We start from the raw sequence: 17,115 nt of genomic DNA, 5'->3' as shown, positions 1-17,115 counted from the left end.
AAATTAGGGTTAAGTGCCTCGCTCAAGGACACCGACAGATTTTTCACCTTGATGGCTCGGGTATTCCAACCAGCGACATTTTGCTGCGGGTTACTGGACCAATGCCCGATCCATTAGGGGATGATAATATGTATTTGGACTTCTACCAACTGCTAATGTCCCTGTGGTATCAACCATTGAATAAATCTCAAATGTCTTTCCTTGAGTCGTTGATTCTTCAACCTTCTCAAAACACATTGGGGAAGGTCTGAGGGAGGAACTTGCGTTTTGTCAAAGAGGTTGAGGAATGAAGGACACAGAGTCAAGGTAAGACCAGTGTCATATGGAATAAGAATTCTGTGAACAACAACCTCAGATACAGATCATACGCCACACTGGGACAGGGCAATTGGGACTTCTATACACTTCCTTCTGTTCGCATCATTATTCATTTAGGTTTGATCAATATCTGGAGGACAAAAATCAAGACCATTGAAGGCTGGGCTCTCCCATAAGCTTCACAATATTAACATGGAAACCTCCAAAAAGGTTAAGAATGTGAACATTAGTCTGGGCAACAATTTTTTTAATGTGTAATTCAAACCTTGGTCACTACACACAATTAGACCTTTGGTTTTACCGTTCTCTCAGGAAGGGGTATAGAGGGGAGAGACATTTCCAATGCAGAAACAATGTTCTTAATAGTTTCTTTCAAAGTACCATTGCCTGACCTTCAGCCATTTCCACACATCTCTTCCAGCCTAAATGGTGGGCATAAAATGTGCCCTCAAGCATAAATGTGATAATTAGCATTTTAAGTGTCGTGTATAGCCAATTCTCATAGGATTGGGGTCAAGGTGTCTGTTACATGGGTTGAACAGAGCTGTTAGATGATCTGTTGTCTCAAATCAAATCAGGACCAATGCTCTGTAATAGCCTATTTATTTGGTCTCAAAAGAAAAGTTGAAGGTATCATTTGTATGTTGGCGTGTTCAGATCAGCATAAAACTAAATAATTAAAAAGTGGATGCAAAATAACTATTTCCTTTAGCAATTCTATTTGAAACTTTTCTTGATAATGTGTTGAAAAAAAGTCAAAACAATACCAGCATAAAGAAAATAACCAAACCTATAATAACCCCATAGTATAAAATAGACTTGATAACTGTTGTAGGCTGTCGTAGCTGGAGCATTTGATTCACAACTGACCAAACATAGCCTTTACATGTTTAAATCATTCAAAAGAAACATCTAAATACACAAAGGGGAAAAAGTCTAAATGTTTACATGCCATATTACAAAAAGATCTGCAAAAAGAAAGAAAAGTGAAACTGATATTGTCAAACCTGGTATATAAATAGTTAAACTTTACAAAATCTAATAAATGATTCATTTGGTAAAATAAATTGTTAAATATTTACAACACATAAGTGTCATTGCAAAATGGTTTGTAGGCTGCGAAAATAAGAGTCTGCATTGTGATACAAAAAAAATGTGACTTTCACATATAATTATACAGTGAATAACAATTGTGGTATTCTTGAAAAACCTATCACCATTTAAAAACTGTTCCATAAAATACAACTAAAAGTGTCCTTTGCCAACAAGTTGCTCAAATATGACTCTGCAGTGCCCCCCTCTGGTTGCAATGGGCACTGTAGTAGAGTTCAGGGGGACAATACTTTTTAGATGCCAAAAAAATAAATTAAAAAAAAAATACAAAAAAGGGGGTGCCAACACTGCTGCCATTAATTTTTTTTAGTAAAAACACATAATAAAAATGACGTTAAAATATTCACCCAACCTTTATTGCCCACTAGGACTGTTGTTGTGTAGGACCCAACCATTGTTTTAAGTTCTCTCACATGTGCTCCAGTGACTGTCTTCTCACTAGTTTATTGTTCTGCATTGAGCTTGGGGTACAGGTGGTGTCTTTTCTCTCTGTGTGTAAAAACCTTCTATGGAACCCTTGTTGTCAGCAATTCAAAGTTAACCATACACACCACCAGCTAGACCAAAAAGCTAGCTTTGACTGCCATGTGGATATCAGTAAAAACTTGAGAGAAAAAAAAAAAAAAAAAAGATGTGAGGTTTCAACTCTATAAGATACTCTACTTTCATTAAGTGTCCAGTGGCAGTCAGGTTCTCTCTCTCCCTCTCTGTAGTATTCCATTTCAGCATTAGTTAGGCTTCTCGTTGGCATGGTCACAACAATGTTCAAACAGACGGGCATCCAGGCTGTATGCAGATCAGCAGCATACGAGTCTCCCGCTTCTTTTCTTTCCCTTGACTGCTCTATCCTCCTACCTGTCCCTTCCTCTCTCATTCTTTCATGGCGTGGTGGTGCTCAGAGAAGGCTGGCCAGGCTGGTAGTGGGTCCGTTCTGGGCCTGGAACTGGCCCACTGGAGGTGGTCCATCCGTCCACTGCAACAACACTCAGTCCATCAGCTCACTGTCTCACATTAATTCCTCTAGCTGTGCATATACACTACTGGTCAAAACGCCTGATCATTTAAGGGTTTTTATTTTTACTATGATCTACATTGTAGAATAATAGTGAATACATCAAAACGATGTAGTAGTAACCAAAAAAGTGTTAAATCAAAATAGAGTTTATATTTGAGATTCTTCAAAGTAGCCACCCTTTGCCTTGACAGCTTTGCACACTCTTGGCATTCTCTCAACCAGCTTCATGGGGTAGTCACCTGGAATGCATTTCAATTAACACGTGTGCCTAGTTAAAAGTTAATTTGTGGAATTTCTTTCCTTCTTAATGCGTTTGAGCCAATCAGTTGTGTTGTGACAAGGTAGGGGTGGTACACAGAAAATAGCCCTATTTGGTAAAAGACCAAGAACAGCTCATATAAGAAAAGAGAAACAATCCATTACTTTAAGACATGAAGGTCAGTCAATACGGAACATTTCAAGAACTTTGAAAGTATCTTCAAGTGCAGCCGCAAAAACCATCAAGCGCTATCTAACTTATCAAGGCGGTGGCTATTTGAAGAACCTCAAATATAAACTACATTTTGATTTGTTTAACACTTTTTTGGTTACTACATGATTCCATGTGTTATTTCATAGTTTTAATGTCTTCACTATTATTCTACAATGTAGAAAATAGTAAAAATAAAGAAAAACCCTTGAATGAGTAGGTGTTCTAAAACTTTTGACCGGTAGTGTATATGTTGGACATTTTCGGTGGATAAATACTCACCATGGTGCAGTACAAAAATATTGGTGTATGATGACTAACTGATATCGATTGATGAGTTCTTATCCTAATGAAGTTATGCTTTGGAAGGCTGTGCATTAATTATATACACATATTGATAGCTTGATTGATGGATCCTTACACTGATGAGGTTGTGCTCAGGGAGACTGCAGGCAGCGATGTGGTCCTGCAGGAGCTGCTGGGAGAAGTTCTGGTGCATCTGAGCCGCCTCATGGGCATCTATCGTGTTCCCACACGCCTTGTTTAGATCTACAGGGAGGAAAACACAGTCCCAGTCAGTACCACACACACACACACACACACACACACACCTGTTGTCTTACCCTTGAGCAGAGCTGAGGACCAGAGCTGGACTGACATGTCGGGGATCTTGCTGGCCAACTGCATAGCTGGAACAACCATGTTGTTGCTCTCCTGGAGGAAACACAGCACCAAATGCATGGTTCAGATTGAATCACACCTCCTAGCGTTGCTCTGAGGCATTATGTGGTCTGAGAAACACTGCTATAAAACCCTGGAGTGCCCTGTGATGTGATCTCACCCGGTGGTTCCCCAGCACATAGAAGATATGGCCCAGTAGGACCAGAGAGCATGCGGTCAGACGATTCAGGTCTTCAGCATTGGACATCTTCAGAGTCTCCCTCAGGAACCGCCTAATGGGACACAGTCGTACGCACATTTCTTTGATGAGGCTTCACAGTTGTGCTCTTAGGCTTTCTTTCCAACTGAGCAGGTATATTCAAAGTGTGTGTGTTGAAGATATCATTTGTATGTCATGTATTGGAAACATAAACAAATTGTTAGTCCAATGTCTGGTAAGTCATAGGTGAACTTACTTGGCCTCATTGTATCGTCCCTGGAAGAAGGAGAGGAGTCCACGGATGTAGAAGGCTGCTGCTCGCAGACAATGAGAGCTGGAACGGGACGAGTAGAGGAGTCCGTTTAGACTCAAACATCGCAGTGCTGCACTTGGAGCTGCCAAAATACATAGAAAACACATTCTCTTACCTGACAGGGAAGTTATGATCTGGGTTTATCCTCTCCAACAGGCTATAAAGCTGTTATAACAAAAAAAGGGACGTTAAACCCAAGTCAAGAAGTGCCATTCATCACAACAACCCTGCGATTCTGAATGCATCCGATGCCCTCTTACCTCCTGGTGCCTGTTGCCTTCCCTGATGTAGACGCTGGCCAAGTTGGTCACGATGAACGCCCACAGCTCCTGGTGCGTCGTCAGCTGGAAGAGTGAAACAAGTATTTCAGTAAACACACCAAGAAATATAAAATGAAGAGGTTACTCAATTTTGCCAGCCAATAGGTATCTTAGACACACTCACGTCACTCACCCGCAGGGCAGCAGTGAACTGCGCCTCTGCGTTATCCATGCAGTTCACGGAGATGCAGTACAAACCCTGGAACAGACCACAAGCGTGATAAGGGATGTGATTGGCACAACATAGAAAACCAGGACAAAATTACTACCTGTCCATTTCATTTATAATGTATAGATATAAGGAATCACATTAAAAGGCTTTTTTTGAATCGCTGATACTCACTAGCATGGTGTGTAGCTGGGATGCGTGGTTGGTGAATAACCTTGGGGACTGAGCGCACAGCTGACACACCTGAGAGATCTGAGAATAGGGAAAGATGAAAACTCAAGCAGGTCATGTGCGCTTCAGTCTAACTATCTGTATGCATGAATGAATGTGCATGTTAAGCTCGTTCCATACCTCCTGCAGTGCCGTGGCCTTGTGACCAGTGACGAGTCGACACATGATGATGTGCTCCAGTAGGATGACTTGGAATGTGGAGAGGATGGGGCTGGAGTCCAGCACTAGACAACACAATACAATCAATAACAAAAGAAAGTTACCAACAAACACATGAATACTACTACTGCTGAATAAAAAAAAAAAAAACACTGGGAACTGTTGAGAGAGGGTATGGTTCAGAGGATCACAGAGATCCTATTAAACTACCTCTATATGTAATTCTATGATGAGGATTCCATTGACTTACTTTTGAGCTTTTCCAGCTGCATGAGTGCTTTGTCTGTGTATTTCTGGGCCTTCTCCAGGTAGCCTGCTTGCATGGAGTGCATGACCGTCACCTGCGGGAAAAAAAAAAAAAGTTACGTCCCTTTTTTTAACATATGTAGTGACAACAATATGACCCATAGAGGTCAAAGGTCATGTGCAGTGCCTGTATCCCACCAGGTAGACGAGGACACACATGTGCTCCTTGGGCAGCCAGTGGAACAGGTCGGCAGGGTTACTGGGTAGGATCTCATCGTCGTGGAGCGTAGAGATGGTCTGGATGCACTGCTGCAGCTGCTTCAGACATGGCTTCACACTCTTCACCTATCAGGCCAAATAAAATGCATTCATCACATCAGTTATGTGCCTTCTTTACAAGTGGGGCTACATATGAAATAATGTCTGAGAGTTGTATGATGACTTAATCTCTGCGTGCTTATTGCTCCTAATTCCTGTCGTGTTGATTAAGTCCCATTTCAAACAGGTTTCAATAACAGACCCTTATATTTTGTGACCAGTGACCACACTCAAATACAGAACGCAGGCCTTTGTGATGATTACTCAGGCCTTACCCTGTCTGTTAAGTGTATATAGCTACTGTATCTAGAGTGTGTGAATTCCTGTCGTGTCTGTGTATCACACACATACACACAGTTGAAGTCGGAAGTTAACATACACTTAGGTTGGAGTCATTAAAACTTGTTTTTCAACCACTCCACAAATCTCTTGTTAACAAACTATGGTTTTGACAAGTCGGTTAGGACATCTACTTTGTGCATGACTAGTAATTTTTACAACAATTGTTTACAGACAGATTATTTCACTGTATCACAATTCCAGTGAGTCAGAAGTTTACATAGACTAAGTTGACTGTGCCTTTAAACTGCTTGGAAAATTCCAGAATTTTGTCATAGCCTATCAGAAGCTTCTAAAGCCAATTGACATCATTTGAGTCAATTGGAGGTGTACCTGTGGATGTATTTCAAGGCCTACCTTCAATCTCAGTGCCTCTTTGCTTGACATCATGGGAAAATGAATGAATGAATGCACCAATTTGTAAGTCGCTCTGGATAAGAGCATCTGCTAAATGACTTAAATGTAAATGTAATGTAATGTAAAATCAAAAGAAATCAGCCAAGACGTCAGAATTATTTTTTGTAGACCTTCACAAGTCTGGTTCATCCTTGGGAGAAATATCCAAACGCCTGAAGGTACCACGTTCATCTGTACAAACAATAGTACGCAAGTATAAACACCATGGTACAACGCAGCCATCATACCGCTCAGGAAGGAGATGCGTTCTGTCTCCGAGAGATGAATGTACTTTGGTGCGAAAAGTACAAATCAATCCTCGAAAAACAGCAAAGGACATTGTGAAGATGCTGGAGGAAACAGGTACAAAAGTATCTATATCCACAGTAAAATGAGTCCTATATCGACATAACCTGAAAGGCCGCTCAGCAAGGAAGAAGCCTCTGCTCCAAAACCGCCATAAAAAAAGCCAGACTACGGTTTGCCACTGCACATAGGGACAAAGATCATTCTTTTTGGAGAAATATCCTCTGATCTGATGAAATAAAAATAGAACTGTTTGGCCATAATAACCATCGTTATGTTTGGAGGAAAAAGGGGGAAGCTTGCAAGCCGAAGAACACCATCCCAACCGTGAAGCACTGGGGTGGCAGCATCATGTTGTGGGGGTGCTTTGCTGCAGGAGGGACTGGTGCACCTCACAAAATAGATGGCTTCATGAGGATGAAAATTATGTGGATATATTGAAGCAGCATCTCAAGACATCAGTCAGGAAGTTAAAGATTGGTCGCAAATGGGTCTTCCAAATGGACAATGACCCCAAGCATACTTCCGAAGTTGTGGCAAAATAGCTTATGGACAACAAAGTCAAGGTATTGGAGTGGCCATCACAAAGCCCTGACCTCAATACTATAGAAACTTTGTGGGCAGAACTGAAAAAGCATGTGTGAGCAAGGAGGCCTACAAACCTAACTCAGTTACACCAGCTCTGTCAGGAGGAATGGGCCAAAATTCACCCAACCTATTGTGGGAAGCTTGTGGAAGGCTACCTGAAACGTTTGACCCAAGTTAAACAATTTAAAGGCAATGCTACCAATACTAATTGAATGCATGTGAACTTCTGACCCACTGGGAATGTGATGAAAGAAATAAAAGCTGAAATAAAATCACTCTACAATTATTCTGACAATTCACATTCTGAAAGTAAGGTGGTGATCCTAACTGACCTAAAACAGCGAATTTTTTACCAGGATTAAATGTCAGGAATTGTGAAAAACTGAGTGTAAATGTATTTGACTTCAACTCATATATGTCTATCCTGGTATGTGTAAATGTTCTTGGTGAATAAAAGGCGATACTGATTCTTTACCTGTCCAGCATCCAGGTAGTGTGTGACCTGCAGCACCAGGAAGAACACCCTGAGGGACTCCTTCTGGATGGGGTTTCCCTGCCAGTTCTCCACGATGGTCCCACACAGAGTCAGCAGGGGGTGCACCTCCCCAAGCTTCCTCTCCATCAGCAGCAGCTTTAGACAAACACACAGGGTGACATTTCACTTTTCTTAAAAAAAAAGGGAGCATTGTGTTATTTAACACTGTTAATCTTAGGAATTAGTGGATTGGGGTGGACTATCCCTTTAATTAAACAGCACAAAATAACATTTGTTTTGTTTATTAGGTGGGCATCGATACTTTCATTAAAACAGTTCAGGAAGCAATGTTCCAAGTGCCTCCAGCAGAATTTAATATTGAATTTACGTCATAAATGATCATTACTTAATTTGAATTCATCATCATGAGAGAATCTTGAGATGATCAGTATGTTTCTCAACTTACCATTCCTTTACTCAAAAGAAAGAGGGCTCTGTGCGGGAGGATAGAAAACAAGGTTCAGTAACATCGTGTAACCAGACTACAACACTAGCCATCATCAGAGCAGTAAAACAACAGCTTGACAATGTACGGGCGTGAGAACTGCTCAAATGGTTCAACACTACCTGGTGTATTCGGAGCCCACTACCCGGGCATACTCTGCCCCGACCCCCAGGAGGTCACAGGCTGACACTAGATCCTTCTCCAGCGTGTGCAGTTGCTGAGGGGAAGAAAAACAGGACCATTGAGGAAAGTAACTAATGATCAATATATAAAGTACAGTTCCTTCAGAAAGTATTCACACCCCTTTACATGTTCCACATTTTGTGGTGTTACAGCATGAATTTAAAATTGATTAAATTTAAATTGTGTCACTGGATTCAACCCATTTGTTATGGCAAGCCTAAACATGTTCAGGAGTCAATTTGCTAAACAAGTCACATGGACTCACTGTGTGCAATAGTGTTTAACATAATTTTTTCAATGGCTACCTCATCTCTGTACCCAGCACATACAGATAATTGTATGGTCCCCAAGTTAAGCAGTGAATTTCAAACAGATTCAACCAAAGACCAGGGAGGTTTTCCAATGCCTCGCAAAGAAGGGAACCTATTGGTAGAAATAGAAGACATTGAATATGCCTTTGAGCATGGTGAAGTTATTAATTCCACTTTGGATGGTGTGTCAATACACCCAGTCACTATAAAAATACAGGTGTCCGTCCTAACGCAGTTGCCGGAGAGGAAGGAAACGGTTCAGGGACTTCACTATCAGTGATTTTAAAACAGTTAGAGTTTAATGGTTGTGATGGGAGAAAACTGAGGGTGGATCAACAACATTGTAGTTACTCCACAATACTAACCTAAATGACAGAAAAAACTTTTCCAAAACATGCATCCTGTTTGCAATAAGGCACTAAAGAATACAAAAAAATATATATTTTTTAAAGCAACAATTTTACTGAGTTACAGTTCATATAAAGAAATCAGTCAGTTAAAATAAATTCATTAGGCCCTAATCTATGGATTTCACTTGACTTGGCCGACCAACTGGGGAGTCAGGCCCAGCCAATCAGAATGAGTTTCTCACAAAAGGGCTTTATTACAGACAGAAATACTCCTAAGTTTCATCAGCTGTCCGGAAGGCTGGTCTCAGATGATCCCAGAGTTGCAGAAGCTGGATGTGAAGGTCCTGGGCTGGCGTGGTTAAACATAGTCTTCTGTTGTGAGGCCGGTTGGACGTACTTCCAAATTCTAAAACAACGGAGGCGGCTTATGGTAGAGAATTTAAAATTAAATTCTCAGGCAGCAGCTCTGGTGGACATTCCTGCAGTCAGCATGCCAATTGCACGCTCTCTCAAAACTTCAGACATCTGTGGCATTGTGTGGTGTGATTAAACTGCACATTTTAGAGTGGCCTTTTATTGTCCCCAGCACAAGGTACACCTGTGTAATGATCATGCTGTTTAATCAGCTCCTTGATGTGCCACACCTGTCAGGTGGATGGATGCACTCCATGTAAAACCTTAAATTGTATGAGGCCAAGACGAGTACTCTATCAATAGCTTCATCCCACCACTCCTGTGTAAATTCAATACCCATTTCCCGTACCCACGCAGATTTAGTTGTTGGTGGTGTGTTTGTCCAATGACAATACACAGATAAATCTGAGAAATGACTGCTTTCTGTCGAGGTAATAGTCAATAAACCATCCCAGGGTTGGCAAGGGGGTGGAGCAAGGAAGCCAGAAAATGGTGAAGAGAATGCTTAATTTGATGGTAACGAAAAAAGTGAGATGGAGGCAAAGAGTATTTAGAGGCCAGGTTGGGAAAACTAGAAAAATGTAATTTACATATAAAAGTCTTGGAAAGACTTAATACCTTTCCTTTTCCAGTGAGAGAAAGCATTATCTATTAGGGAAGCGGAGAATAAGTGACTCTTATCAATAGGACCCATAGTAGATGCAGAGGAGAATTTAAAATGCTGTCGAAACTGGTACCAAATCTTAAGTGAGGAAAGCACTACAGGATTGCCAGTATAGCGAGAGGGGGATGCTGGGAGAGAAGAGCAGATTAAAGCACAAAGAGAAGCAGAAATACAAGAATGTGCCTCTAGGTGGCACCATGGGGTATCTGGAGCTTGTAACCAGAATGGCAAATTACTTAAAATTGGCTGCCCAGTAATAATATAAAAAGTTGGGTAGTGCCAGCCCTCTACTAAACGTGCATCTCTGAAGTAAAGATCTAACGCTGGGTACCTTTTACTTTCCTTTCTTTATAAAAAAACAATGGGATAGATTGAAATAGATAAAAGGAATTTGGGTAAACTGTTCATTTTTACAGCATCAACCCTTCCTATAAGTGATAGTGGTAAGCTAACCCATCTCTGAAAATCAGATTTCATTTGCGTAAGCAGGGGAGCAAAGTTTGCAGAAAAAGAGAGAATGAAATGAACAAGTTACGATCACTCCAAGGTATTTGAGACCAGAGAGCTTAAACTTAAAAGGCAAGTCTGTCTGCTGGAGCGCTGCAGGATTGATTGGGAAGCACCAACTTTTCTGGAAAATCAGCTTGTAACCGGAGAAGGAGCCAAAGTTCTCCAGAATAGAAAGGATCGAAGGTAAACAAGTTACAGGGTTATTTACCTAGGTTATCATTATATGCAGATTATTTGTTACTATGTTCAACTCCTTCCCATGTTACACCTTGGAAAGAGGAGGATGCCCGTAAAGCTACTGAAAAGGGCCCAATGGTGACAGCAAATAATAAAGGGGACAGTGGGCAGCCTTGGCGTGTACCATGTTCCAGGGCAAAACGGGTGACATTGGTACAGACACTGGCCTGGGGAGATGTATACAAGAGACAGACCCACGAGCTAAATCTGTCCCCAAATCCATTTTTTTTTTATAGAACAGCAAATAGGTACTCCCATTCAATTCTGTTGAATGCCTTTTCTGCATCTAGGGAGTTTACCACCTCAGGGGAGTTCGGAGATTTGTTTAACATAAATATTAAATTAACATCTTTCCTTTATAAAGCTGTTTTTTCCTGTGATAAGAGTCCTGGTAAGACTACTTACTTCCAGACGCCTCTATCCTTTCGACAGCACCTTTACATCCACATTAAGGAGGCTTAGGTGCCTAAATGAAGAACAGGAAGTAGGGTCTTTCCCTTTAAGGAGAAGCGCTATTGAAGCCTGTGTTAGGGTAGGTGGCAGTGAGCCATTTTCAAGTGACTCATTATTCATAGACAAAAGTAAAGGGGCTAACTTGGTATTGAATTTCTTAAAGAACTCAGTTGGAAACCCATCAGGCCATGGAGCTTTACTGCTCTGCATCGACTTGATAGACTAACTTCAAGGCTGAGAGGAGAATCAAGGTCATCTCCAGTTCAGCCAGAAATGTTGTCATATTGGCAGTATCTGATGGAAATGTAGACATAAACAGGCCAGGGAGGAATAAACATTTGAAGGTGTCATTGATCCCCGTAGTGTCAGAAATCAAGCTATGAGAGGAATCTTTAATTTGGGGAATCAGATGGGTAGCAGCGCAGTGTTTTAATTGGTGTGCGAGCAGACGACTTGCCCTGTCGCCATGTTCATAGTAGGTACCACGTGAACGCAATAGTAACCGTTCTGCATCTGTAGAGGACAAGAGATTGAATTCAGTTCAACCATTGCTTATATAGCTCTGGAGAAGGCATCAAGGCATTTTGGTGGTCTAAGTCAAGGATGGCTCTACAGTTCTTCTAGTCTAGCTTCCTGAGTTTTGTTTAAATTAGAAAAATAAGAAAGGCATGAAGTGATTCCCATAAAAGAGAATGAGAGGTTGAGTTTGTATGATTTGAAAAAATAAAATGATCAATAGAAGTGGAGATAATGTTACAGAAGTCTGCATCAGACAGAAGAAGAGAATTGAATCTCCAGAGAGGAGTACGAATTTGTCCTGATAGGACTATGTCGAGGGCTAAAGGTCCATGGTCAGAAATTACAATGGGTAAATATTCAGAAGAGGTGACATTTAGAAGTAACTTATGATCAATAAAGAAATACTCAATACGAGAAAAATAATGGTGTCTGAAATAACAGTAGTAGAGAAATGTATGATTTTACTAACCAAAATTGCAACCCCACTGGCTATGGAGTTAAAGTCTGAGTGGAAAACCTGACCGAACCTGGAGTTTTGTAGCCTTGAGTGATCTTTAATGCGTAAATGGTCTCTTGTAAAAATACCACCTCTGCATTTAGCTTTTTCCAAATGGGAGAAGACCCTTGACAAGATTATACATGGTCTTAGTATTCCAAGATAAAAACTTAATAGGATTAGGCCTACCTATTCCCATACTACTAATATTAGCGTTGTTAGCCATCTAAAATATTGAAAGGAAAAATGTGTGAACAAACCAAGCATTTGCAAAGATAAGAGAAAACTGACAATTGTTTTTGTTTTTTGAAACGACCAAAGGTCACTCCCCTTCCCCTCCTATCCAAACGCATTGTCTCCTTTCCCCAGCGAATGGAGATAGCATGTTGACGTTTGTGCAGCATCAGTGCATACATTTGAAAAGGTGTTCACAAAAGAGTAAAGTAGGTCAACAGAAAACCCCATAACCGTAAAACAGAACTTTCCTGACTCATGGAGTCTTTAATCAGTGCAACACATACAATGTGTCTTAAGGATGGCCACATGCTAAACCGGAAGCCTTGTGCACAAAATTTGAGAGAAATAAGCTTTTTGTGCATATGGAAAATTTCAGGGATCTTTTATTTCAGCTCATGAAACCAACACTTTACATGTTGCGTTTGTTTGGTATAAAACTATAGAGAAATTTTTTTTGCAAAGAAATTAACTTCATGCCCTGAATACAAAGCGTTGTCGTATTGGATTTGCCCCAAACATAACATCACTGACTACCACTTCATATTTTCAAGCATGGTGGTGGCTGCATTATGTTATGGGTATGCTTGTCATCGGCAAGGACTAGCAAGTGTTTTGGGATAAAAATAAACAGAATTGTGCTAAGCACAGGCAAAATCCTAGAGGAAAATCTGGTTCTGTCAGCTTTCCAGCAGACACTTGGAGACAAATTCACCTTTCAGCAGGTCAATAACCTAAAACACAAGGAGTTGCTTACTAAGACAACATTGAATGTTCTTGAGTGGCCTATTTAAATCTACTTGAATATCTATGGCAAGACTTGAAAATGGCTGTCAAGCAAAGATAAAAAAACAACTTGACAGAGCGTGAAGGATTTTTGCAAATATTATACAATCCAGGTGTCCAACGCTCTTAAAAGACTTACCCAGAAAGACTCACAGCTGTAATAGCTGCCAAAGGTGGTTATATCATGAGATCTGCATTTCATTTTCTATAAATTAGCAAACATTTAAAAACATATTATTTATTTATTTATTTATTTTTTTACTTTGTCATTATGGGGTATTGTGTGTAGATGTGTGATATTGTTTTTTGTTTTAATCCATTTTGAATTCAGGCTGTAACAACAAAATGTGGAATAAGTCAAGGGGTGTGAATCATTTCTCAAGGCACTGAATAGAGGTTATTTCAAAACTTAAATGTACAGATTTAGTTGTTAGTTTGACGTACCGCCAGTTGGAAGAGTAATCTGCAGTGCCAGTAGGGAGTCTGTTGGGAGATCTGGATGGCCTTCCGCAGCAAGGGCTTTGCAGAGTCAACCAGAATCTAAAAAAAGACCAGAGATAAAATCAGTTCAATGACATAAATCACTTTTACTACAATAGAAAAACCTACAATCAGAAGTGTTTTCTAAACAAACTACCATATGCTACTTTATCTTAGTTTCAGAGTTCACTTACATGCAAAAGCAGCTCAATTAGGGGAAAAACAATGCAAGGATTACTGATCAAGCTTATTTTGTGACGACATAACAGCCAAAAAGTAAAATGAATGAGTATGACATTGACACGAGTATGACATTGTCTTGAAAAAACATTGAATGACTACAGAAAGGATAACAAATAAAATTGCAAAGAGAAACATGTGAACAGAACTGTTTAAATGCAGGAAATGGCCTAGTGCAAGGTGAAGGAAGGCCACAGGGTGCCAAGGATAACAACACTTCACTTACCTGTTGGCAATAGAGCTCTGACAGAAGACTTGCAGCCTCAAATTTGACATCTTCAAACTGAGGGATCTGGTATTATTTGTAAAGGTAAAATATGTTTCTCTGCGGTCTGCACAACAACACTACAATCAATGAAGATTTAAAAAAAAGAAATAATTGAAAGCATGGTCAACACTTCTCCAGTTAGATCAGTGGTTAGCAAACCTCCCCTGGAGACCCTTCTTTAAATTTGTATTGGCGGATTGCAACCGAGAGGTGCATACTCCGCAACCTACTCTATTGGAGTATGAGGCCAGTTTACATTTTTCTTATTTAGCCCTGCGTTTCCACCTACTCTTCTGGAGTGTGAATTCATTCAACTTTGTGAAGGGGAAAAGGCCAGGGAAAAGTGAAGAAAAATAGCTTGGAGGACAGGACATTATCGTTTAACACACTCTTCTGCAGTAAAATCTTGTACACCCAAGTATACTTCTCTGCAATTGTCACCGCATCTATTTTCTGTGATTTACGTTCCATTTCTGCACTACAGTTTGATAACCATGGCTTTGAAAGGGAAGAAACCAACCAAGAAACCAGCACATTATTCCTATCACTCTCTATTGGTCACTGCCTACTCACAGGGTGCCTCTTGGGTTCAGGGCGAGGGATCCTATCTTCCTCTCTTCACTAACTCAGCATACGACAACTTCTGTAATACTCTGATCCTGGCAGCCTCAACCTGCCCCTCTCTCACAGGACACTTCTGATCTCCAGCACCATGGGTACCCCTACAGTTAACACACACACACACACACACACACACAACACACACACAACACACACACAACACACACACACCTTTTTCCACCGATACTACACATTCCTTTGTCTCATGCCCGGACTGCACACTTCTCAGTTCAGCGTCTTCTGTTTCACACTCACCACGGAGTCTGCTTCGCACTAAACGGCGGGTATCAGACACCGGGAATCTTCAATTTCAGTTGATCCTTCTTAACACTACCCCAGGTATCACTGCTTTCAATGCTCCACTCCGTGCTCCAGAGAGCAAAACAAGTCACGGTTGTCCCTAGGCACGTGGTGAAGAGCGCCCGTTCCCTCTGGACAGAATAAAACATTTTAATAAAAACAGCGCAAGTCCACCTCGAGTTCCTTTCACTGACTCAGTCCCCAAACTCTTTTCCACCCAACCTGACACCACATATGTAATCAGCCAGAAGGCAAGGATCTCTCCAACAAATCTCACTCCCACTGGGGCAGAATCATCCTTTTCTTTCTTCAGACACATCAACCTCCAACCCTTGCAGCTCCAAATCCTCACCTCCATTATCATTTATTTTTTAAACTGCTGTAGCATGAATTCCCATTTTTGTATCTCTCTCTCTCTCTCCCCCCCCAGGTTCCCCCTTTGTTTCTTCAACTTTTCCAAAATATTTTTTTTCATTTTTTGTACTTGACGCCCATCAACCTTCCTTCCTTCCTTCCTTCCTTCCTTCCTTCCTTCCTTCCTTCCTTCCTTCCTTCCCCTCCATATTCGAAACACCAGGCCTCAAACTACCAAAAAGTCCCTTTCTCAGCCTTGTCTTTTCAAGAACGTAGTGCGGAAGTGGTGGCAGCATTTTACGCAACATGGACCATGAAAGTACAGCGGTGTGACACTATTTCCCCATCCCTAGCAAACACAGCTGATTAAACTATTTGCATTCTAAACTGAAAATCATGATTAGTTGATTATTGAAGTCAGCTGTATTAGCTGGGGAAAAGTGTGACACAAGTCAGGCCCCCCAGGACTGGAGTTGCACATCTCTGAGATAGTATTTACACAACGATGCTTATTGACTAAGTGGCTAGCAACAACAACCATATAAACAGTCTATCCCCTCCTCGGGGAACCCCAGATGTTTCACTATTTTGTTGTAGCCCTGAACTAGCTCACCTGATTCACCTAGTCAAGGGTTTGATGATTAGGAGACGTTAGAGAACTACTGAGTTAGATACATACTTTCACACACGAAACCATTATAATGCAAAAGGATACTTGTTGTGATATGAACCACTGTGGAAGAAAACAGAGTGCGAAAGTTAGTTTCAATGATCCGTTTTGTACATAGAATGTTGATGTCCTAACAATTAATGTAAGCTGTCACGAGATAATGTAATATTCTCACTCATGAAATCAACAACGTTGGTTCACTTTTCTGATCTGCAACACACAGACCGCTTTGCCATAACTGCGGCCTTACTTTCCCCTCCACAATATCCACGAAGTTTCCTAGGGAATGCTCACCGCTTTCTCCAAGTGGCTCCGGGCGAGTTCGGTGTTCTTGGTGTGGTGGTAGAGTACCGAGCCTAGCTGGAGATGAGTTCGGGCTTCGACCCTCTGCGGCGGTTTAAACTGAAACACCGCCTGCAGACAGTGGACGCAGAGACGGATCTTGGGGGGACTTGAGGTGCGAAAATGTTCCGCAAATCCGAGCAGCGCCAGATACCAAGACTCCGGGGCTTCTCCGCTTGTCGCCATTTTGCTAACAAAGGCAACAGTCGCTATCACACGACTGCCGCTGTTTAGCGATAGTTTGCTCCAGGGCGCTGATCTAGGATCGATTATGCTCTCTGACTTCCGAATGTTGTGGTCAAATTGGGTAAACTGTAATTGACAAAGATTATGGATATACTGACAAGATGCATGTCTCTCCGCCCTAACAGTGGGGGGTCCAGTTTATCCTTTCTTTGACTTTGGATTGGTGGAGCCATCTCATTATTGTAATATCTTTTTAAATATTCGATAAGGGTGACGTCGACCGGCTGCATTCAATGGAGAGAGGCGCAACACTACCAGCCTCATGACATGAATATGC

At 41.2% G+C, this 17,115-nt stretch overlaps 1 protein-coding gene across 2 annotated transcripts; it reads right to left on the bottom strand.

Annotated features, from left to right (window-relative positions):
• Positions 1 to 548: 548 nt before the first annotated feature.
• LOC106600557 (MAU2 chromatid cohesion factor homolog) lies at positions 549 to 17,088 on the bottom strand. 2 transcript variants are annotated; one of them, XM_014192006.3, is made up of 19 exons: positions 16,545 to 17,088; positions 16,296 to 16,313; positions 14,264 to 14,329; positions 13,762 to 13,857; positions 8,283 to 8,377; positions 8,122 to 8,149; positions 7,656 to 7,811; positions 5,432 to 5,578; positions 5,238 to 5,328; positions 4,949 to 5,052; positions 4,772 to 4,849; positions 4,553 to 4,627; positions 4,369 to 4,452; positions 4,224 to 4,273; positions 4,052 to 4,129; positions 3,757 to 3,868; positions 3,539 to 3,629; positions 3,337 to 3,464; positions 549 to 2,404 (listed from the first exon to the last, which is right to left on the bottom strand). In XM_014192006.3, the coding sequence occupies exons 1-19, from the start codon at positions 16,776 to 16,778 to the stop codon at positions 2,327 to 2,329; spliced, it is 1,809 nt and encodes a 602-aa protein (XP_014047481.1). In that variant the 5' UTR covers positions 16,779 to 17,088; the 3' UTR covers positions 549 to 2,326. The 2 variants fall into 2 exon arrangements, with proteins under 2 accessions (XP_014047481.1, XP_014047483.1); XM_014192008.3 differs by having other exon boundaries at positions 4,562 to 4,627.
• Positions 17,089 to 17,115: the final 27 nt, after the last annotated feature.

The sequence above is a fragment of the Salmo salar genome, chromosome 03, assembly GCF_965601325.2.
Source record: "Salmo salar chromosome 03, fSalSal1, whole genome shotgun sequence".
In the NCBI taxonomy this organism is placed as follows: domain Eukaryota; kingdom Metazoa; phylum Chordata; class Actinopteri; order Salmoniformes; family Salmonidae; genus Salmo; species Salmo salar.
This window is presented reverse-complemented; position numbering and strand designations above follow the sequence as displayed.

Coding starts and splice junctions, on each gene's coding strand:
- LOC106600557 (XM_014192006.3), bottom strand. CDS start 16,778: ATGGCGACAAGCGGAGAAGCCCCGGAGTCTTGGTATCTGGCGCTGCTC. Junction 4,274..4,368: donor AAGGCAACAGGCACCAGGAG/GTAAGAGGGCAT, acceptor TTGTTATAACAG/CTTTATAGCCTGTTGGAGAG. Junction 3,630..3,756: donor ATGTGCTGGGGAACCACCGG/GTGAGATCACAT, acceptor TGTTTCCTCCAG/GAGAGCAACAACATGGTTGT.